The 22261-nt window shown below is 41.1% G+C and overlaps 1 protein-coding gene across 4 annotated transcripts in view; it reads left to right on the top strand.

Annotated features, from left to right (window-relative positions):
* Positions 1-5833: 5833 nt before the first annotated feature.
* PLA2R1 (phospholipase A2 receptor 1) overlaps positions 5834-22261 on the top strand; it is a 55166-nt gene continuing 38738 nt past the window's right edge. For 3 of the 4 annotated variants that reach the window (XR_007889891.1, XR_007889890.1, XM_051623374.1), the window contains exons 1-9: positions 5834-6026; positions 9439-9822; positions 11866-12033; positions 13132-13305; positions 14309-14422; positions 15004-15147; positions 16469-16657; positions 18130-18287; positions 19117-19224. Coding sequence is in view for 2 of the 4 variants with exons in the window: in XM_051623374.1 (XP_051479334.1) it covers positions 5921-6026; positions 9439-9822; positions 11866-12033; positions 13132-13305; positions 14309-14422; positions 15004-15147; positions 16469-16657; positions 18130-18287; positions 19117-19224 (1545 nt within the window). In the remaining 2 variants the exon portion in view is untranslated. Of the gene's footprint in view, positions 6027-8084; positions 8126-9438; positions 9823-11865; positions 12034-13131; positions 13306-14308; positions 14423-15003; positions 15148-16468; positions 16658-18129; positions 18288-19116; positions 19225-22261 lie in introns of those variants that run through there. The other variant, XM_051623375.1, reaches the window with a different exon arrangement.

Below are 22261 nucleotides of genomic sequence, written 5' to 3'. Positions count from 1 at the left end.
AAAATTAATCTTCATTGCAGCCTCTTCCTTACTCATGCTATTTGCACTACAGTTTAGATTTATTTTTATCAAATGGGACAGTTTTAAAACAGTTTCAATACATTTCTGTATTCAGATAGATTTAGTTCTCAAGGCATGACACATTTTTTAAAAAACTGTTTTTCCACAGGGCAACTTTTCTCAACAGTGTTTTTTTTCATTACTGTTTCCACATTTAGAATAGGCAGGAGTGTAAATAAAACCAAGGTCTTTATGGATGAAGAAACAGGCAATTCCTATTTAGTGCTCTGCAGTTGGATGTTACCTATGTTTGGAAAAGTGTGTACCACCAACTTTGGGTTGCCAAGTTAATAACTCTAGTTCAAAGGCAAATTGTATCTACTGTTGATCTTCTCAGGTGAGAGGTTAAAACTTTATTTCTAAAACTCAACTGGCTTAAAAATCAGACCTATAATTATAGTATAATTACCACATAGAGACTCTCAGTTGCTTCTATTTTAGGTTATGGTAGATTTGAAAAAGAACAGATTAACAAAAACAAAGAAAAGGAAAAAAAAGGACAATGAAAAAAAAACACCACGCTACCCCAAACCAAACAGAAAAAAACAACACATAAAAACCAAGAAAAAAAATCAGTGATGTAGAAATTTGGTCTGAAAATATATCACACTGGGAAAAGAACAGTTCGGGTAAGTCCTAGAAAGCCTTAAACTCAATGAATTGTTACTTAAACTTTTTACATGCCTTCCCCCACCAGTGTCTGCAGGGAGTAATGGTCCCCTGTGATAACGTGTCATGAGCACAAGGTGACAGTCACAAGAACCAGGGTCAAGCAAGAGAATTTGGCTTTTTACAGATACAGCTTTCTTTACCTCTCATATTTTTGCTGAAGTATGTGCAGTGACTTCTTCAAGCTGTCTGGGACAGCAGCTGCAAGAAACCAGATCAACATCCCGCTCCCACAGACTGCAAGACTTGGATTCCCTTTCTGATCTGAATTGGCAGATACAGAGCTTGATCAGAGAGAGGGGCCTTCACTGAACATAGTATGTACTGTGGGTGATTAGTCAGCATTCCTGAAGAGTTGGTGGCAAGACTGTCCCTTAGTGTTTGTTCATTAGTGGCACTTGGGAAATTAATTCCAAAATACATGTAGGAATTTATTGTGGGCTGGATAATCCACAGGAAAACTGCGCAGACAATGTTCACTTTGAATTGGACTGGTCTTAATCTAGTTATCTTTGTTCAATACTAAGGACCCAGAGTGTCTGAACATGTTTAATTCCCTTTATGTGATTTGCTGTACAGTCAACAATTTAATTAATTTAGATTAAATTTTGATTTCTTCCATGTTGAGATTCTAAGAAGATAAAAGAGGAGAAAGATGAATGGCTGGGAATTTTTCTGCCTTTCTCTATATCAAAGGCCAAGATACCTGGCCTGACTGGTCTAATAGCACTGGTGGCAAGTCATTTGCACAGGTTAGAAAGTCATTAGAGCCCTTCAGTGACTCATAGGTAGAGTATCTACTCTACTGATATTAGGGTATTTAACTTTTTGGCTGCAGATTTGCATCTGATGATAAACTCAGCCTCATGATAGTAAACAGAATTTCCCTCCAGAGAAATGATGCTGTTCTTACAAATTATTCTCGTGTCTAGCTCTTTCACAGGAACAGTCCACCAGCAACTGTTACTCTCCTCCTACCTGAAATGAGCAGTGACTAGAAATAATTGGGTTTTATCAATCTAATTTAATTGCTCACACTTGTTAAAAAATTTTCAATTTGGGCATGGAAGGATGTGTATTGTCTTACCAGCACAGAATATAGAGAGGAGACCAGAAATTTTAACAAGTGGTTCCCTAGTGCCTAGCTGTATGTGGGTGTGCATATAGAATATAAAATATAATTATAGAAGTAATTAATACAGATTCTACCACTGTGAAGCCAATGGGAGCTCTGGCTTCCAGTCTTTCTTAAATCCTAGTTCTTAAATCTTCAAATATGGGACTGGCCTTATATCTGACTTGCCAGAAGACAAAATATTCACTGTAAGAACAACAAAAAGTCTATGCATTTTTATTGAATACAAAGTAAGGTATCTAACGCAGAAAAAAAAAAAATTCCACATGAGAATAAATTGGTTAAAGGAGAGGCAAAGTAAAATTGCTTTCGGTTCCTCTACATGCATATTCTCTAATGAGCACAGTCAGTGTTTTCCATTAGCTGTACAATTTCTGAGTCTAAACGTGTATGCACCATAGGAAAAAAAAAAAAATCATCTCTGCTTAGGAGTGTGAAAGGTGCAAAGGCACAAACACCCTCTCCCAACCTGTGAAGCACCAGGTACACATTGTGCCCTGTAATTTCTGCAGATGTGAATCATTGTTCTGAATGCTTTCCCAAGGGAGATTTAGGCTGGATATTAGGAAGCACTTCCTCATGGAAAGGGTTACTAGACACTGGAATGCCTAGGGAAGTGCTGGAGTCACCACTGGAGGTTTTTAAGGAAAGACTCAGTGTAGCACTTAGTGCCATGGCCTAGCTGATGTGGTGGTGGTAGGTCATAGGTTGGACTTGATGATCTCAGAAGTCTTTTCCAGCCTCAATAATTCTGTGATTGTGTGAAAGCCAAGCCCAGCTACAGGACACACTCCTGCTTCAGACAGCTTTAATCAGCAGGATGCACAGGGAGGTAATGGGACCCAGCAAGATGTGTTTTGGTGGTTAGCTGCAGGCTTGGATTCCTGCTGTGCTGTCTTGCAGCTCCACCGGTGCTGGCTGATGTGGCAGGGTGGGCACGCAGACATGGAGGGACCACACTGACTGAAGGACTCATGCTTGAAAGCATTGGTTTTCCTGGAGCTAATAAAAAGTGTCCTTGATGCTTCACAGTCAGAATCAATGTCCACTCCCATTGTTTATAGTGGAACTTGCTTATTCCCTACTACTCTGATTTATGAAGCTTCCTTTTGATAAAATGAACAGGGGTTGTGCTTCAGGAATTGGCTGACCCAGGGCAGAAGACACACCTGGCCAAACAAATCACGAACGGTTTTGCCTACAAACGTTTACATATGATTAAGGAACCCAGATAAAGCTATCAGACTCAGGCACGTTTAAACCATGAAAAAAAGTTGTGAAAGTTTTATGGGATTTATATTTATTCTAAAATGTCTGCTAAGCAATGAAACAATGGCTTTATTGATTTGTTTGAAAAGTGTAACCTTTGCTGACCCCAGTATGTGTATTTGCTGGTACTGAGTACAGTGAGTCATAGATTTGTTTAGTAAACGTCTACAGTCTATCAATAGCTTTTTCTGGGAACACAGTAACTACTCTTTTGTAACAAATCTTTGCAAAAATTGTTTTATTCTACTATTGATTTATCTGTAATAGTGCTAACAATGGATGGCTGTCGATATATACACTGATGGCAGCTATGTACTTTTTAAACATGCTAAGCCTATGTTAGCAAAGTACTTGTGTCTCAGTTACCTTATAGATGTAGGTGGGCATATACAAAGGCTTGAAGTCATTTTAGGCACATAAATGCTTGAAAGAGAAGCTAACGGGCACAGGCCAGAGGCAGCTCTGGCCCTATTAGCCAGTGCTGGTGGGAAAGTCAGCGCCTGTAGTGTCTGCAGCCAAGTGTAACTGGAGTGGCAGAACTGATAAATTAGAATATTTCTGTGTCTGGGGTAAACACAAAACATGTTAAGTGAAAGGGAAGATTAATACAAACTTGGGAGTTGACCCAAAATACCTGGGAACCATCATTTTGAAGAGCTAAACAGGATTGAGGATGGTGCTTCTGAAGAAGATGGAACTGTTGCTTGCTGGGCATGGCTAGTGTGAACAATTTTTGGTCCTGCTTTTTTCTCCCTAGCTATTCTCTGTTTTGGTATTCCCATTCTTGCTGGTAGGGGGAAAAAAAAAAATTAAAAAGACTTGCCCTCAGACTTCAGATTACAAACAGAAATTACTGCATGAGAAGATGCTGAGCACATGACAGACTGGATCTGTGTGTGCCTTGGAAAAGCAATGGGTTTGTGAGAAAATGGAATTAGTGTGAATTTGATGAGGGCTTGTATTTGCTGACAAGGGACATGAGCTGGGTTCATATCTGTGTATAGGCCTCATACAGAAGGCTGAGTTAATGTGTAAGAAAAGATAGGGGAAGGTACAGAACATCTGTGGTAAGTACCTAAATAGCAAAGGCAGATCAGCTCAGACTGGCGCATGTCTATATTTTTATGAGTGTGTGTGTGTATGGGTCCATATACACAAAAAGAAAGATAACAGATCATTGACAGAGAAGTGAAGAGAAAAATATTTACAAAAAGCAGGTCCCAGACAGCAAATAAATTAAGGAGCCAAAACACTGTAGAAGCTGCTTTAAGGAAGACAAGTAAGGCTTCAAACAAATAAAGATGGAAAGTTACAAGATAGTATAAACTATGTTATCAGGTTTACTTCATAAAATGTTACCAACCATGTTGATTTTACAGGACACTCTGCCAGTAAAGATGTCTTATTACCACCTGAGGTGGAGCTCCATCCCACAGCCCAGAGCAGCCTCATTTTTGCTCACTGGCACCTCTGTTTTTAAATGCAGCATGCATTTTTAAATGCACAAGCACAGAGTGATCTCTTGGTGTGACCTAAAAGCAGGTTCTGGAGCAAGTGAACCCTTTTCTGGCACTCAGTACTCAAAGCAGTGGCCAAATACCCCTGATGAGATGTAGACAGCTCCGAGTGGCCAGATTTTCATAAATGTCTCATTAAGAAGCTTCTCATAATCTGAAAATCTCTGAAAGCTGCAGCTTTCCTGGGAGGTACATTCTAGTTCCTTGAGAATTATAACCCTTCTGTCTTCCAGAGTCAGATTGCTTCTAGAACAGCTCATGCAGCAATGTTTCTTGCTGCTTGGGCTCTGCCAGGCATTGTAATAATCTGTTAAACTGGGAGAAATCCCTCCAGACATCTGCTTCTTTCTCAAGTGTTCAGCTTTACCAGCTTCCCAATTCCTCCTTCTACAAAATGACCAGTGAGAACCTCCCCCAAGCCCAGAGGTTTTTGTTACCATCTTTATATTGTGATTGGACATGGGAGAACAGAAGTTCAGTTATGCTCCAATTCTGTATGTTTATTTTTATACAGCTATGTATACATTAATATATATTTATATACTTCCCTGCTATGCATAACGAACGATGCAGGAACATGCTGATGCAGATTAAAAATCTGCTGTCCCGCAGATTCCAGTAAAACTACTCTGTATTTAGCCCAGCAGTTCTGCTTTCGACTTCACCTCCACCCTTCATAGCTTCCATCAGGCTGGAACTTAAGCCAGGCAGGGCAGCTCCTGCGAATATTTGACTGAAGACAGAAATTAACAAAATGGAAGACGGCAATTATTTTTCCCCATGCCAGGAATGTAAAACGACATGGAGCTGAAAAGCTGACCTAGCTAAAAAACCACATCTCTGAGCGAGGGCGGAAGGGACAGAGCAGCAAACCTGTGAACACGGATTGTGCAACCCTTGGGCCCCCGTTCTGGTGTCTCTGTATTTTGCTGTTCTTTTGAGGGTAAAAAGTGTTTTCAGATGGAAAATTAGATTATTGCAGAGCCTTTTGTCCGCTTGAATGCACAACCCAGCTCTGGGCTCCCCACCCCGGCCCAGCGCTCCCCGGCCCGGCCCGGGCGGCTCCAGCGCAACTTCCGCGACCTCCCCCCGCCCCTCCCGCGGCTGCAGCGAGGGAGCCCGCGGCTCTACCCCCGGGGCCGGACCGGGCCGCCCCTCTTCGCCGCCGGGGTGGGATCGCGGCTCTGCCCTCCCCGGGGCAGGGCTCGGCGGGCCAGTCCCCCGCCGCGGCGCGGAGCGGAGCGGTGCGGGTGTGCGCGGTGCCGCGGCGATGCCGGGCGTGCGGCTCCTGGCGTGCTGCCTGCTGCTGCTCGCTGGCCGCCGCCATGCGCGGGCCGCCGCCGCCCTCAGCCGGGACGAGGTGCCCTCCCTTCGGAGTGAGTGACACCTCCGGGGGCCGCCCGGGGGGCTGGGGGGAGGACGCGGGGCGCGGACGGGGGCCCCGCGCCGAGTCGTGGGGCGCCGCTGGTCGGGCTCGGCGGGGCTGTTGGGCCCGCGGCCGCTGCCCAGCCCCGCTCCCCCCGCGGGGCTCGCAGCGGTGGGGAGCGCCCCGGCTCTCGCCCCGGGGTCTGCTCCGCGCTTCTGGCGGAGCCCTGGCGGCTCGGAGCGCTGCCGGCCGCCGGGACGTGCCATGCGGGGGCGAGTCTCCCGCTGGGGTCAGCCCGATCCCGGGCTGCAGCGGCTGGGCAGGGTCAAGTTCTCGTCCCGTACAGGGGTGAGGGGTTTTGGAGACGTGAGGAACCGAGGGCAGGCACTGACCCCTGCGAGCCCACCCCACTGGCGCTGCCTTGTGTCCTTTTCCTCCTGCCCGTTTCTTATTTCACTGCCCATTGCTTTTGTTGCACCTGAATGGAATATAGATATTTTTTTCCTCATTTCCAGTAAATGCCAGTTATCTTCAAATACTACCACACAAGCAATTCTTCCTGCTTTTTAGAGAGGAAGGAAGTGGGAAGGGAGGAGGAAAGAAATGCAGATACCTTATTCTCCTGGTTTTGTGACAGCCGTTCATTCATTATTAGCTGTGTTAAACCTAAGTAAACAGGAACTTGGAGGTAGTGGTCAGCTATCAGCTATCGTCTGTGGCTTCACATCAGCTTCAGTCTTCACCTCTGGGAGTTTGTTTCTTATCACTTTCTCCTGGTATGGAGGGGCCTGGATATAGGAGAAGTGGGATGTTTCCAAAGGCCTCCCTCCACTCTGTCTGTTCCTAAAGCACAGGCTGTCTCTTTTTCTCCTTGGGTCCTCTGGAGCTTGAAAGTGATTAGATCCCCTTGCAGCTCTTCATCTGCAGAATTTTGGGTACAGAAATCCTCCCCTGACCCCAGAACCTTTGTAACAAAACCCTTCTATGAGAACACCTGTAAAATGGATGGTGTAGCTTCACAAGCTGACAGGTGGGGTGCCCTAGAGGCATTCCCATGGCTTGGCATTGCTCCAGTTGTCTTACTGCCCCACTTGAGGAGAGGGCTGAGCTGGGGCTCATGGAGCTGTAATTGAGCCTGCCAGCTCTCGTGTATCACTTCTGCCTTGAGCTGGCAATTACCTTGCAGCCCTGAGGCCAGTGCAGCTCTCTTGGCAGTTGCATTTTGTAGTTGGAGAGTACAAACCATATTCAGAAGGGGGCTGTGTGGCTCAGGAACTAGGTCTGGTGGTTCTTGGCATAAGTTGCTGCAAAATGACACGGGAAAATGCTGTTAGGGTTATTTGTGTAGTCTATGCAAGACCCTTATCTGTTCTCAGCAGTCATTGCAGCTCCCAAGCCTTACAGATAAAAGCATACAAAGGTTGAGAATCCTTCATCTTTAGGTTGTGGTGTTGCTCCCTCCAACCCCAAGAAACTGCTGTATGGGAGCTGCTGTGTGCTGTCAAGGTGGAGGTAGATTGGGAGTTTGCATCGTAAGTTTATTTGTGTGAATCCCAGTATCACAGTTAATTAGCCTCATTAATCAGTGTTTACTGGTGCTAATAACGTTCCAGCTCTCACTTTCCTGGCAAATTAACAGTGTATTTTCTTGGTCAACCAAGATAAGACCAATGTGGGAAAGCATGAGAGGCAGAAGTCCTTTCTGGCCCTTTAGATAGAGATGTGTGTGTTGCCCGTGGAGGACTGGGTTGGATAAGAATGATGAAACCAGGACTAACTGCACAATCTCACAGAAAACTCAAAAGAAGGGGCCAAGCTGGATACCTGTCACAGGATGTTGTCTGATGGTTTCACAGTGAGCCCAGACACCAGAGAGGAGAGACAGGATGGATTACAGGAATGTTACTCTGCCCTAAAGCATTGAGGACTTAACATGGGACAGCTGCTAGTTGCTTGGGAGCTGCAGTTACTTATAGCAGGCTGATTCTCTCGTGCTGCCAGACAGAAGGACTTGCTCCTGCACCATCACAAGCTATCAGGCCTTGTAACTGTGTGGAAAACAGTCCCTGTTACCAGCAATACAATCTGCAGTGTGTTTCTGGCTGCTCTGTAAGTCAGACTGCTTGATGTGCTCTGTGCTGAATATGTAACCAAAAGCCTTTCCATAATCTATATCCTCTCAGTTGTGCTTGTTGTCTGCACTGTTGGTGAGCTGATAGCCCGTCCCACTGTCCTACTGCTGCTTGAAATCTCTCTTTTCTGGAGCTATAGCTAACCTGTATGTACTAAACCCAGACACAGCATCTGGGTGGACCTCTGCATCTCATGCTTCAGATGTGGACTATGTCAGTTTGAGAGGTGGTGTTTTATTATAGTTACTGCTCCAGGATGTTAGGGGATTGTGAATTAGAGCAGCTAGAAAGCACACGTGGCAGAAATCATCACTATAACATTTGAGGCCAAATGGAAGTGCTGCTCAGGTTTTCAATGCACAGTCTTCTGAGGCATAAAAGAAGTGTCTCACCTATATCTGAGAGGAGCCCCATGGGTTAATTACCATTGGATTTCAGAGTGAATGAAACAGCTGAGCTGTTCTAGGTTTATATTTTGCTGATTTCCAGTTCCTCAACTGCCCTTGTGTTTTTCAGTCTGTATGCTCAGCTGAATATTTGCTCCAAGATGTTAAACAGCTGACTTTTTTTCACATGCTTGTAACGTGATGTCACATAGTTCAGTGAGTTTCTACATGGTCTCAAGAAAGCTGGGATATCAGGCTAGCTCCACAACATCTGCTCTGGGCCAGGGTAGTCATGTATGGTGGAACAGTATGCATCCAATGGGGAGTGCATACTTTAACCCTTGGCCACCAGCTCTCGTGGTATAGATAAATTCTACCCTTTCTGCTTCCTGTTTACAGCACAAAATATTTTCTTTCTGCCTCTTTAGTTGCAGAGAGTGAAGAAAGAATATGGTAGAGAATATGGCAATGTGAGCCTTAAAATTTTTAGCTTTTAATTTAATTGCACTCTCTAGTCATCCCCAGAGAGCTATTTTACAATATGACTACTTGTAACACTTAAACCTGTACTGCATTACTGGGTGTTTCTTGGTGACCAGTGTTTTGTTTTTTTTCTTTGAACATGACTGATGTTTTTGGGCAGCTCAATTTTTTTTTTTTCACTGTCCAACTTGAGAAATATTACCTAGCCTTATTTTTGTAACCTTGCAAGTGGTCCCCGTGTGAAAAATTCAGCTGGCAGTAAATTTAGACAAGTACTCTTCATTTTTTGAAGTGCCAGTACTCTGATAGATGTTTTCAGTTTTCTTCCTAAATAGCTCAAACTAAAATGTTGGTGTTTTGATATGGTTTAAATAATTGCAGTATTCTGCAGACTGAGACTATTTTTTTTACCCACCTACAGATAAAGGGATATTTATTATCCAGAGTGAAGACTCCAATTTCTGCATTAATGTGGACACAGTTGGCCTGGTTCTGGAGGACTGCAGCCAACTCTCAAAGAACATGTTATGGAAGTGGGTATCCAATCGCCGTCTTTTCAACGTCGGCAGAAGTACCTGCCTGGGGCTGAACATCAGTAGACCTGAGCAGCCGTTGAGTATGCTTGAATGTGATTCAACTCAATACTCCTTGTGGTGGAATTGTGATGGAAAAGCATTAGTTGGTGTATCAGAATACAAATTAGCTGTTGAAAACAGCAAACGTATTGTGGCCAAAAAAAAATCTACTGATCAGTGGAAACAGTACCTGTCCTATGATGAAGACCTTTGTGAACACCCATTTCAAGGTAAATATAAAATGTTGTCATAGAAATGTAGATGTGAAAAGTTTTCAAAAGTTCTTTTGAAGCAAGGTCAGGTGCTTATGATCCCTCCCAGCTTCTATTGTGGTTTGGAACTCAGATTTTGGTTTTTTTATATGCAGTGGTTGAGGGGAGCATACCACACCATTGATTTTTTTCCTCATCTGTTATGTGGACCCAAAAGAGCACCAGTATCCTTGCAAAGCAGGTAATCCTCATTTCAAATCCCCTATAAAATAAAAAAGGGGAACTAAGAAATTGCTGTTGCCTGTCCTGCAACTTTCATTATCAGAGGAGCCCAAAGAGAGATAACAAAGGATTTGGAATTTCCATCACTGAAAATCAGTCTGTGATCACAGCGTGCATGAACCAAATGTTTGCAGTGTTCAGCACCTGGGCTCTGAACATGCCAAACTTTGGAGCAGAGATCAGGCTTTTGATTAATCCTGCTGTACAGCTAGAGAAGGCATAGGAATGTATGTCAAGATCTTGGTCTGCAGACCTGAGCAGTTTTCTAGGTATAAGGACTAAGATAAACCCATTGTCTACAAACAGCAACAGAGCAACTGTACCTTGACCCCTTCACCAGCATTCTTGTAGAAGTAAAGGCCTAATGTTTGCACAGTGTGTCTCAGACTGGAGCTGTTGATTCTCACCATTTGAACTGGGTGTTTGGGTTGCAGATCTGGTCTCCGTGTTTTCCTCTGTAGGTCTAGCTGGGAGCTGTGATAACTGGGAAAGCACTACAGCACCCAGCCTCCTCTTCAAAACCTAGTGGAGTTTATACTTGAAGCCAGCCAGAAAATATTTAAACCCACAAAAAGTCTTGCACATTTTCTATTTACACATAGCGAGAAGAAAGTACACCTGGTTTAGCCCTAGTAGTGCAACATCTGGGAGAAGAGGATCAGCCTCAAGCAAGTGCTTCTAGCCTGTTTTCATGACAAAACTTATTAACTGCATTGGCAAAATCTCTTTCACCTCCAATTTCTATTTTCCTCCCTCTACCTTTGCATGTGCAAATGCAAGCCAGCTGGCTACCCCACCAGGCTAGGGGAGCGTCTCTACCTTCAAAGAAAAAATGTGTGTAACTGTGGCGAGAGGTCTATAGCTGATGAATTTGGTTTCTTGCCAGGACTGGTATAATCCCTTGCACCTCCATAACTAGCAACATGGTAGCAGGCAGACGGAAAAGCAATCCTGATTTATTTTTTTTTAACCTGTGTTCTTTGTATCATCTGTTCATATCAGAAGGATTTAAAGGGGATTTACAATGTGTAAACTGCTTTTTTATATGTGCACAGCCTGCCATTAACTCTGGAAACCTCTAGGAACTTGGCAGGATGTACTGATCTTGTAGTTGAAGGACTTTGATCTTTAGGCTATCAACATGGGATCTTTGACAAACAATTCCATTCTAAGTGTGATTCGGGTTCTTTGACCTTTTGTATAAGCTTGGAGGTTAAGGAGACACTAAGGTAAAGCTTTTACAGCTTTCAGTTACACTGGATTATCTTAATATTTTGGCACTCAAAGTACAATAGGAAAATATTTTAATTATTTTATAAGGCGTTAATTGTGACAGCAGCTGTATGTAGCATCAGTTCTTTAGTTAGATTATTATTCCCCATGGTATAAAATCTTATTTATAAAAGTTTATTTAATATTCCTTTATCTTTCACATTTCCATTCCCATAGGATGACAAAGAGAATGGAAAAAACATTAGAAATCCACTTTATAAAGTGCCATTTGCATCTGAGTATACATTACTTCTGCTAACTGTTGTTTTATGTAGTTGTTCTGAAATGTAAATGCAGATTTTATATGATGATTGTTCAGTTATTATTCTGTTCACTGTAGTTATGCTGATTATACTTGTAGTGTTATCAATTATAAATTAAAATGAGAAAACAACTTCAGACATTTTGTTTTTATCATTGCTGCTAAACACAGGAATAGTGAAATATGGGGGTGAACAAATTTCTGTGGTTTTCATTCTTTTAATCTCTGCTTTTTGTTTATTCTAGAAACATACACCTTGCTGGGGAATTCTTTTGGTTTCCCATGCATTTTTCCATTTAAATATAACAACAAGTGGTATTATGAGTGTACCAGAGATGGAAAGGAACTTGACTGGTGTGCCACAACAACTCACTATGAAGAAGATGAAAAATGGGGGTTTTGTCCGAATGCTGGTAAGGTGTTGCTTCTCTTCACTTACCCCTAATCCCCAAGGGAATCTTTGCTCTTCAATAAGAATTCTAGGACACACTCAGTTTTGGATTACTTTCCTTCTTTTGGTGGAGAGTGTCTCTAAAGAAATCAACCAAGTGAGACTTCAGAAATTTTATCACAATTTATCATGTTTGGCCTTTGAAGACCCAAGTCCTCCTCCTAAATATGAAACTATAGGGGGTGAGCAAAAGGATGTTATTCTGTGGAGCCCAGTGGCTTTATCAGGCAGCTAAACCTCTCTTTCCTCTGTCCTGGTGATATGTAGGAGCTTCTCTGAAACAGGCAAAGTAAGGGTTGCTCTTGCAAAGTCATGTTCTGCTTTTAACTGTGTTGCACCTTGCACATTCCTTTTCTTCTGTGCACTACTTAGACACAAATGTCTTGGCCCTAAAAATCAGACAGATTTTGGATGGATAATCTTTCACAAATATTAAGTATTATAAAAAGCATCTTGTTGCTTCATGCATAAATAAGCAAAATGCTTAAGCAGAAGGGGTTTGGAAAAGCCCTCCCTGCTCAAGCTATGTTTCATATCTCTGTTCCAAAACATTTTATAAACAGCTGTAAGTTTGTCTCCATAATAGGGATTTCTGGGCAACCATTGTAAATAAATGGTATTTTCAGCCTTCGTTATACATTGAAATTATAGAAAGTATATTGTCTTGAGTGTAAGATAGAAGAAGATGCAGCTGACTGCTCCTCCACAACTTGGGTGAGGTCATTCATAATTTGAATGTTTCAACATTCAGCTTTAGGAACAAATGATCAGCTAGTATAAATTGAAATGTAGCTTCATTGGCTTAATGACAGATGTGAAAATCACCAGCAGCTGCAGTTCAGCTCCTGAGTATTTTATCAACCCTATGGAATGTGAAGCAACATTTTATTATGTTAGTGCCCTATTTCCATATGTTCTTTAACAAAGGAACACAAAAGGATTTCACAGTCACACTTCCATTGGGATGCTACCGCCACTAATTAATCGAATTGTTCAAGGTGTGATATTTCTGATTGATGTGTAGTCTTGGGCTGTTGGTGATGAGTCTGTTTTTGAGCAGAGAGTGGCTGTGACTTTTTTTGGAAGAAGAACCCTGACACGCACCTTTGCTACCAGTTCAGCGTTGGCTCTGCACTGACCTGGCATGAGGCACGGGCTGCCTGTCAGCTGCAGGGAGGAGACCTGCTCAGCATCACCCATCCTGAGGAGCAGAACTACCTAAGTAACTTGAGCAGTGAGTAGATGTTTCTCTGGGGACCTTATAGGAAGCCTGTAGTTAGATTTCCCCTTCACCCATGAAAAAGGGGTAAGCTTTGGAGCTTAATATTCTGTGTAATGTCTTTCCCACTGCTGCTTATGAGGCTTCGTCACATAACACACCTCAGTGGAGCTGTTTGACAAAGCAAGGGTGAAGGTAAGTTACAGCCTCAATAAACTGAGTGCAGAAGTGGTGGTACATGTTATGTGAGGGTGTCATTGTCTTAATTCTCCCTCCCCACAGAGATCCCCATCCCTTCTTGCTGCTGTGGTTATGGAGTGTGTTTGGTTTCTTTGTAGAATTATAAAATATTTACCTTCTCTGCAGAGTACCCTGGTGTCACTTTCTCCTGTTCAGTTGCCTTTGCAGGCTGGACTTCACCAAATGTGGATTACTAGGACATTTTTTGCAGGCTTGAAGTAAATGGCCTGTGTGGGAAAAATTCCAGCTCTGTTTTCATAAATAGATGGTACTCCTCTGAGAAGCCTTTTGCTTTCCCCATTGCAGCAAGTCTCAGACCCATTTTGCAGGGTCTTCTGATAGGCTGGCTTTTGTAGATGTTTTTGTGTGTGTGGAGGAAGGGCTGCCTCAATTGTCTTGCCCATTGCTGCCCGTCATTGCTGATTTTCAATTGCAGGATATAAGCTAACAGGAAGGTTTTCAAATTATTTTATTAGCTTTTTGATATGCCTCCAGGCTGTAAAGAGACTGAAAGTTGTTTAGGTTATGGAAAGCTGTTGTAGATTTAACTTCTGAGGTCAACAACAGCTTCTACAGGAAAGGTCTGCAGGATGAGTGGCTTTTGAAGGATGCAGACTTTTTCTATGGACAGAAAAAACTGCCTGAACTTTCTAGAGACTGATTTGAAGTTTTGTTTTATTCCTATTGTAGCAAGTCAGGACAGTAGATCTATACCCGTAGATATTTTAAAATCTGATGAAAGTGTGGAGTGTTACTATGCTTATTTTTTATGTTTCAGGGCAGTTAAACACCACAGATATGATGATGTGGATGGGGCTGAATCAACTGGAGGAAGGCGCCGGCTGGCAGTGGTCAGATGGAGAACCGCTGGTGTTTGTGAACTGGAGTCCAAGTACTTGATGTTCCTCTTGGATATGTTATAGCAGTGTAATTATATGCCTTCTGTAACTGCAGCTTAGATAAAAAAATGCTGTTCCTACAGCTGCAATTGAAAACTGAATCAAGTGAACCAGCATGCCTCTTTATTTTTTTTTTTTTAGAAATATTTCTTAATGGCAATGAACTAAAAGCTCTTTCTCAGAATGCAGCATGAGATGCTGTCCATTCAAAGCTGGTTTCATGGAGGAAAGTTTGTTTACATTAACATGCTGTAATTATCAGTAGTACATTAACATGAGCTTTACGACTTGTTTTGCTACATTGTGAGGTGTGTCCATCAGCACATACAGCATAAATACTGGAACTTATTTCAACCTCTCATCTGGTAGCAGCAGCCAAGGAGGAATTGCCACACATGTATACGTGACGGTTAATATTCAGCTGTCCATAGTATTGGTGTAATATTGCTAGAAGTCTGGCTGTGTAGGAACGCTGATACATTCATTCAGTAAGATGCAGAAAGCCTTACAACACCATTTTACAAGTAAGAACTGGATTTCTGTAATTGTGTGCTTCTTAAAAATGTCTTTGCAGATGTCTCTGATTACCATTTTAAAGAAAATAATTGTGCAGTGATTGATTCTAAGTTGAAGTATGGCTGGAAAAGTTATTTGTGTGAATCTGGATTGCCTTTCATATGCAAAAAAAATTTAAATAAGACAGAGCATGAAACATTGGGTAAGTCTCTCTATGTCAATGTATGCTATTTGTGGGTATGGAAGGAGAACAAGAGGAGGCCACCTGAATATGAAGTCTGCAGAACAGTCTTAGCTGGACTAAATGCATAGGTTTGATCGTTTAAGTTGAATACAATTTAATTTAACTGAATCACACACAGAGAATCACAGAATCTCAGGGGTAGAAAGGGACCTCAAAAGATCATCCAGTCCAACTGCCCTGCCAGAGCAGCATCCCCAGGAGTAGGTTACACAGGAACACGTCCAGGCGGGTTTTGAATGTCTCCAGAGAAGGAGACTCCACAACCTCTCTGGGCAGCCACTTCCAGTGCTCTATGACCCTCACAGTGAAAAAGGTTTTCCTCATGTTTATGTGGAACCTCCTATGCTCCAGCTCTTCCAGCCTTTCCTCATAAGGGAGATGTTCGACCTTGGCTGTGCACTGGACTCTTTCAAGCAGTTCCCTGTCCTTGAACTGAGGGTCTCAGAACTGGAGTTACTAGTGACAGTAGTAACACTTTCTTCTGTTTAAATGCAGTCCTGGAAAACGTGCTGAGAGTCTTAAAGCTAACAAATAATTTTAATATACACAGCATTTAGTTGGATCCTTAAATCATCAGAGGCTTACACAATGGTCGTTTTCTCTATATTACAGTAGAGCCACGCTTCTGAGTTTGAAAATAAGTTTTCAGCTTCAAATAGAATTAACCAGTGGCCCACAGAGAAGAAAGTTGTATAAATGCCACTTAAAACTTGTACATTTAGAAAAATGTTTATATAATGAGTATAGGCTATATAGTACATGGACTGTCTCGGACTCCCATTCTGTGGGAAAGTAAAACACAGAATTGAGTTTATTAGAACATTATTTTTTGTTTTGATAAGAACAACTTGCATGGATTCAGCTTCTTCATGACTTAGGAAGTTTTGCTATGTGGTGCAGATAATGAGAAAGGACTTGCAAACTCTTCATACATAATGCATCTGAAAAAGCTTTGCTGTTATTTTTAAATCAGATTCAGATGTAATAAGGGAGATACAATATATTTTAAGCTGAAGAACAGATCTGTTAGTGTGTTTGCACCAGTCCAGCAGTCCAAACAGTTGAGTCATTAAATAAAGTGGTAGAAATTTCAGTTTGTTTGGTAAGTGATGCTCCACGAAGTGTGTATTTTGGCCTCCTTAAGTCTTCTTGTATGACTTCTGTTTTCAACATTTGAAGATTTAAAAAAAGGAAAAAAAAGTTCTGAATGTGTTATGAACATAGTATAACCTTGGCAATTCTATCTAATGTGCACAAACTTTGTATGCTTAATTGAAAGACACATGGAAGTATTACACCACTCGTTGTGACGCTGGCTGGTACCCACACAACCGCAACTGCTACAGGCTCCATCAGGAGGAGAAGAGCTGGAACGATGCTTTTCTCTCATGCCAAAGTGATGGCAGTGGGCTCATTAGTATGTCCTCTATGGCAGATGCAGAGCTGCTTCTTAACTTGCTTGAAAGTGGTGAGTTTTGAGAGTTACTTTAATGTGTGCAGCATTTCTTGAAGAGTTTTGTGATGCTCTTTTGTGCTCTTTTAATATTTTTAGCCACTTAAGCGTTATAGTATGTGGTTCACTCAAATTATGTTTACAAAAAAAGAAGGCATGATGCATGCTCCTTCTGGGAGTCTTAAAAATGCATAGCATCACCTTTTCCAATAATCATACTTCAAATAAATAAATTAATCCACAAAGTAAACATGGTGAGGACACAGTAAGCACATTAGCTTTCGTCCTTTCCTGTTCTCAGCTGGGTCATTGCAAACTGTTGCAAAATATTCAGTGATCCTTCTCATGTGAGAATTGTGCTAAGAAGCAACAACAATTCAGAGTATCTTCTGCTTTCAAGCTGGCCTTGTCCACAATGAAAAGTTGTTGCTGCTGGTCTGTTGGCAGAGTCTCTTTCAATGGCAGTGAGGTTTATCAAAGGTGTTCTGCTAGTCCACATAGTTCTAGGAGGTAGCATAATTATACAAGGAGCTTAATGAACAAAAGCTCTTCAGTGCAGCAATGCCAAGATTTTTGTCATAACAGCAGGAAAGTGAGTATTTTGTGTCTCCAGCTGACATCATTGTGCTGGCACAGCTGCACAGTTTGTCCATGAATTTAAGTTGCCTAGAGCTGGGGCACAGGAACATGTTTTATCAATTCTGTCCCATCCTTGTGGTTGCAGAACAGTGCATTACATTAGATTTACTGGACATCATCTCTCATTATCATCCCTTCTGTCACCCATGCACTTCTCTGTCTTGTCTTTCTCCTAAGAGATTAACCACTGTATCATCTTCCTTACCTCTGTTAATACCCTCCATACTGTTTTTTCCAGAGGTGCTATATTAGATAGAGACAATTGTAATCAGCGTTGAAGTCTGCAGCTTCTGTTTCAGACCTACTTCAGGCTTCTCTTCCAGAGAAGGTCTTCGGTGCCTGAAAGCCTGTCTGATTTTTCTGGCTGTAGTAGCTGGTCAAGTAAGACATTCCATCACACCACAAGGCTTGTTTTTCTTATGTTTGCCAGCCACTGTGGCTAGAACTGTGCTGTCACTGGCACTTACAAGCATCACTCAGAAAAACCTAGAGCTGGATGTACCATGGAAGATTACAAAAAGAAATCTTTCTTTTCCATGTTAAGCTTTCTGCCCTGTGCACTTAAAAAAAGTGCATATGCTCTTGATTTGTATTTTTTGGGATTTCAAAGCATATTATTATGTATGTTTACCTGTTTTTAAAATAATTTAGTCTTCAAGGGCAGTAGAACATTATCTCATCAATAAGGCTTTCTCAAGTTCATGCAGTGCTTTTTTTTTTTTTTTCCTGAAAGAAGGTAATTCTTGAAAATTATTCATGGGATTTTCTCAATAGAGGTTTTGATGTTACAGGAGCAACAGAGATTATTTCTTCAACATGAAAATCTGAACTCACTTATTCCTTTACAGAAAATGTAACTGAAACATGGATTGGGTTATACAGTAATGACACCTCAGTTGTTTTTGAGTGGTCAGATGGCACCCCAGTAAAATTCTCTAACTGGCACAGCAAAGAACCTGACAGCTTTCAAAGAACAGGACAACTCTGTGTTTCGGCACAAGGGCCTGTAAGTTGCCTTTTTTTTTTGAAAAAAAAAAAAGACACTTTTATTCTAGCTTATAATACTTAATTTTCTCAATGTGCATACTTTTTAAAATACATAACTTACACAAGTGGCATTATATTTTTTTTTCTTTTATGAAGTATGTTTTGTCCGTGTGTGAAAACTGTATCAAAAGAGTTTGTTGTCTCTACAGTAACGGGTCCATATTGCAACATTTAACTCACGGGAAAGACCAGACAATTACTTGGAAAAGTAGGTTCCCATTGGAAGCAGAAGATAGGACTTTGGTGAAATTGCAGGGTTTAGATGCACAAAACCATATTTTACTCAGTTTTCAAGGGTAAACAAACAAACAAAAATATGAAAAGGAGAAGGATGTTCAAGATATAATTCTTTAAGTGTTATTTTTGGTACATGTCCAGTATGTATGGATGTCTGAAAATTAAATACTACAAACTTTGTAATATCTTGAGAAAGGACTGTTCAAATATAAAGATTAATCTTACAAAGAAGAATAATAGATAAGGAGAAAGTTGAGTACAGGATTATGAAAGTAAGTGCTCTGGCATGGCCTTAGTGTTAGTTAATTGAAATGCATTACAGCCCAAAGAGTAATTCAGAGAGACAAACTCTTTCATATGGTTGATTTGAAAAGTGCTGCTGACAATGTTGGTAGAAATAAACGGACCATCTAAGGATAAGCAGATTGAGTGAGAAAAATTGCTTGTTTTTACTTTAAAGTTTAAATAGAAGGAGGGAGTGTAATCTAATGTGTGTATAGATGTGCTTGAGAATATGAGTATGTACAGAATATATTTTTTTTTCCCTTTAGGAAGGACGTTGGAAGGTTAAAAAATGTGAAGACAGATATTTCTACATTTGTAAAAAAGCAGGGGAATTTAATCATGACTATCATGATCAGGAATCAGGTTGTACAGAGGTAAGGGATTTTGTTTGTTTTAGAAACTTACTAACAAAACAGAATTACATAGGAAACCTCTAAATAAGCTACAGAACATGTGGATGTAAATAGATAATTTTAGTTTTTCATATTAAAGAAATGAATGTTTTACTAGCAAAAATCTCACTGTTTTCCTTAAAAGTATGTAAACTACATTTTAATGTAAGGTTAAAAGTTTACCTAAAATGCCTTTCATGGCTCATTGTGTTGTCAGCAGCTGTGACCCAGGTTCCTATCTCTTTCTAGATCAAAAGTGAAAACTTTTTTCCACCATCTGTGCAAACAATGGCTGTTACATGATGCCTCACCCCACACATGGTTTTCATACATTGAAACGGAGTGTCAGGGTGAAAACCGATCAATTTCATTGACATGGAGAATGAACTCTTCCACTAGTACATTAGCATTCCTTTTACTTTCAATCACAAATGGGAAGGAGCACAGCTATCTAAATAGGGCATTACAGCAGATTTTCAGACTTCTAGGCTCTGAATTCTGGTAGTAAAATGTAACATGTTAAAGTAGGATTTTTATTTGCCATAAAGTATGATTTTATAATATATAAAGAACAAACTTGTAGACTTTGTGTTGTTCAGATTTTGTTCAGAATTTTGAAGGAATTTTGTGAACTTTTTTATCAAGAAAAATCTCTTGTCTAACTTGCTTTATCTTCTAGCTCATTGTATTCCTTTTAAAATTTCTTGTACTTTTTCTTTTGGGAGACTTTATTGTGGCCTTTCAATACTTAAAGGGGGCCTGTAAGAAAGATGGGGACAAACTTTTTAGCAGGCTCTGTAGCAATGGGACAAGGGGTAATGGTTTTAAACTGAAAGAGGGTAGATTTAGACTAGATGACAGGAAGAAAGTTTTTACAGTCAGCATGGTGAAGCACTGGAACAGGTTGCCCAGAGAGATGATAAATGCCCCATCCCTTAAAACATTTAAGATTGGGTTGGACCCAGCTCTGAGCCACCTGATCTAGTTGAAGATGTCCCTGCCCATGGCAGGGGGTTGGACTAGATGTCCTTTAAGGTCCCTTCCAACACAAACCATTCTGTGATTCTAAGATTCTTGAAAAGTCAAGAAACACAACCAGTTTAGTTCAACTATAAGCAGGTTGAAACTGAACTGTTTGGGGTTGGAGGCAGTTTTTCCCCAGACAGTGGTCAGATCCAGTGTTCTGGAGGCAGAAGTTACTGCTTAGTTGCAGCTTAACATTTTCAGAAGTTTGGGGTGCTGTGTAAGTTTCATTTGGACCAATTTCATCACTCAAGAATTCTGTGTGTTATTAGTGTCAGAAAGGTTTGTCATAGTCCTGACCATGTGAAAAATGTGCAGAGCATGAATTCTTCCAGTTGTAGTCAGGAGCTTGACAGCACTTCAGCTTTTGGTACCTCACAGGGTTGAGACTCAAGAGAATTGAGTCATAGGTAGTTTGGTCTGCTCTAGCTGACCTCCTACTCCAGATAAATTTCTGTGTCTTGATGTTTCATACCTTGTGAAAACATCTGCTGAACCCTTTATAGTCCCTGGGTTTTGATAGATACTTTTTCTGATGTGAAGAAAGTTACATTCATTTAATCAAAACAAGTCAGTACTAAGCTTACTCAAAACAACATTTGATTTCAGACATTTTGTCTTAACAACTCACTTTTAACATTCAATATGTATGTTATTGGCCAGATTTTCCAGGGCTATGTCTTTATTTAATCCAGATTTACTTTTTTTTCCACCCATTTTTCTGTTGCTGACCTACCTAAATGTACAGAATATCTACTGATGTTTCTCACATTTGATCTTTTGCTTCATTAACCTTGTACTGTCATTCGTGTTGGATTGCTGGTAGATTCTCAGGGAGCTTTGGCCTCGGGCACAGTTGTTTGCTTTTCTAAAGCTTTAGAGTCTTACATGTTATTAGTGGGCTTTCATCTCATGTTGATTTTATGACTTGTGCATCAGATTAACTCGCCTTTAACATTTTCTGTGGTTCTGCTGATTGCAGTTTTTGTAATATGTCCATACCAAGTTTCTGCAGAAACCTGAGCTCTTCTTTTCCAGCACTCCTGTCACCCTAAGACATAAAATGTACTAAACACTTGCTTCCCCTAGCAGGTCAACTATTCTTTTTTTCTAGTCAGCAGGCTATTAATGAGAATACATATTTTATTGCAAAGGTCAGATTCTCTGGGCAGTTTTCCCCAATACTGAAATAACAGATTTAAACATTTTCTTTCAACCAGCTTTTGAAACAGGTTGTAGAGCTGTCAGTTGCTTGATAATTGAGTTGGAGGTTTATGTGTGTGGAACTGACTGTGTTTGTATTGGCAAATTTCTCTGGTCCTCTACACTTTAATTAGTACATCAAAAGATAACAGTATAGTGCTGAATTGAGCATTTGTCTTTATGGCTATTGTAACAGGAGGGAATTGTACTTTTGAGGATTGCTATTACAGCTACAAAACATCTTAAAGATCAGAAAGGCAGCTGCTCAGAATCAGGGTCTATTCGGCCTCATGTTCTGTCTCCCACAGCTGGCTGCAAATTATGTTTGGGGCAAAGCAGGACAGGGCAAATACAGATAGAGCTTCCCCCAGTTTTCCCTTGACCCCTCAACTGTTCTGGGATTTCCTTTTAAGCTTTGCGTATCTTAACAGCCCACATAGGGTATAACCCTTGAAGCGGTTGATAATTTCTTCCTGGACTCACACAAACTCTTTGCCTTCATAGTGTTACTTAGATAATGGTTCTGTAAATCTACCCTTTGAATAAAATAATGGCACCTTCTTTCCTTGTGGAGCCTTCCCCCTGCTAGCTTATCTGGTTTTTCTTGTCCCCAAGGTCTTGTACTGAAGTAGTCACCCACTTTGATGGCACTAACCATTTTGTAGACCAGTGTCATATCCTCCCTAAGGCATCACCTCTTTCCAGGCTGAGGAGTCCCAGCCTGCTCAGTTCATGCTTGTGTGGAAGCAGCTTCATATATTTCATCATACTTGTTGCCCTTCTTTTCTATTAT

Source organism: Apus apus, chromosome 6, assembly GCF_020740795.1.
Source record: "Apus apus isolate bApuApu2 chromosome 6, bApuApu2.pri.cur, whole genome shotgun sequence".
NCBI lineage: Eukaryota > Metazoa > Chordata > Aves > Apodiformes > Apodidae > Apus > Apus apus.
The sequence above is the reverse complement of the archived record's forward strand: the minus strand, read 5'-3'. Positions and strand labels throughout refer to the sequence as shown.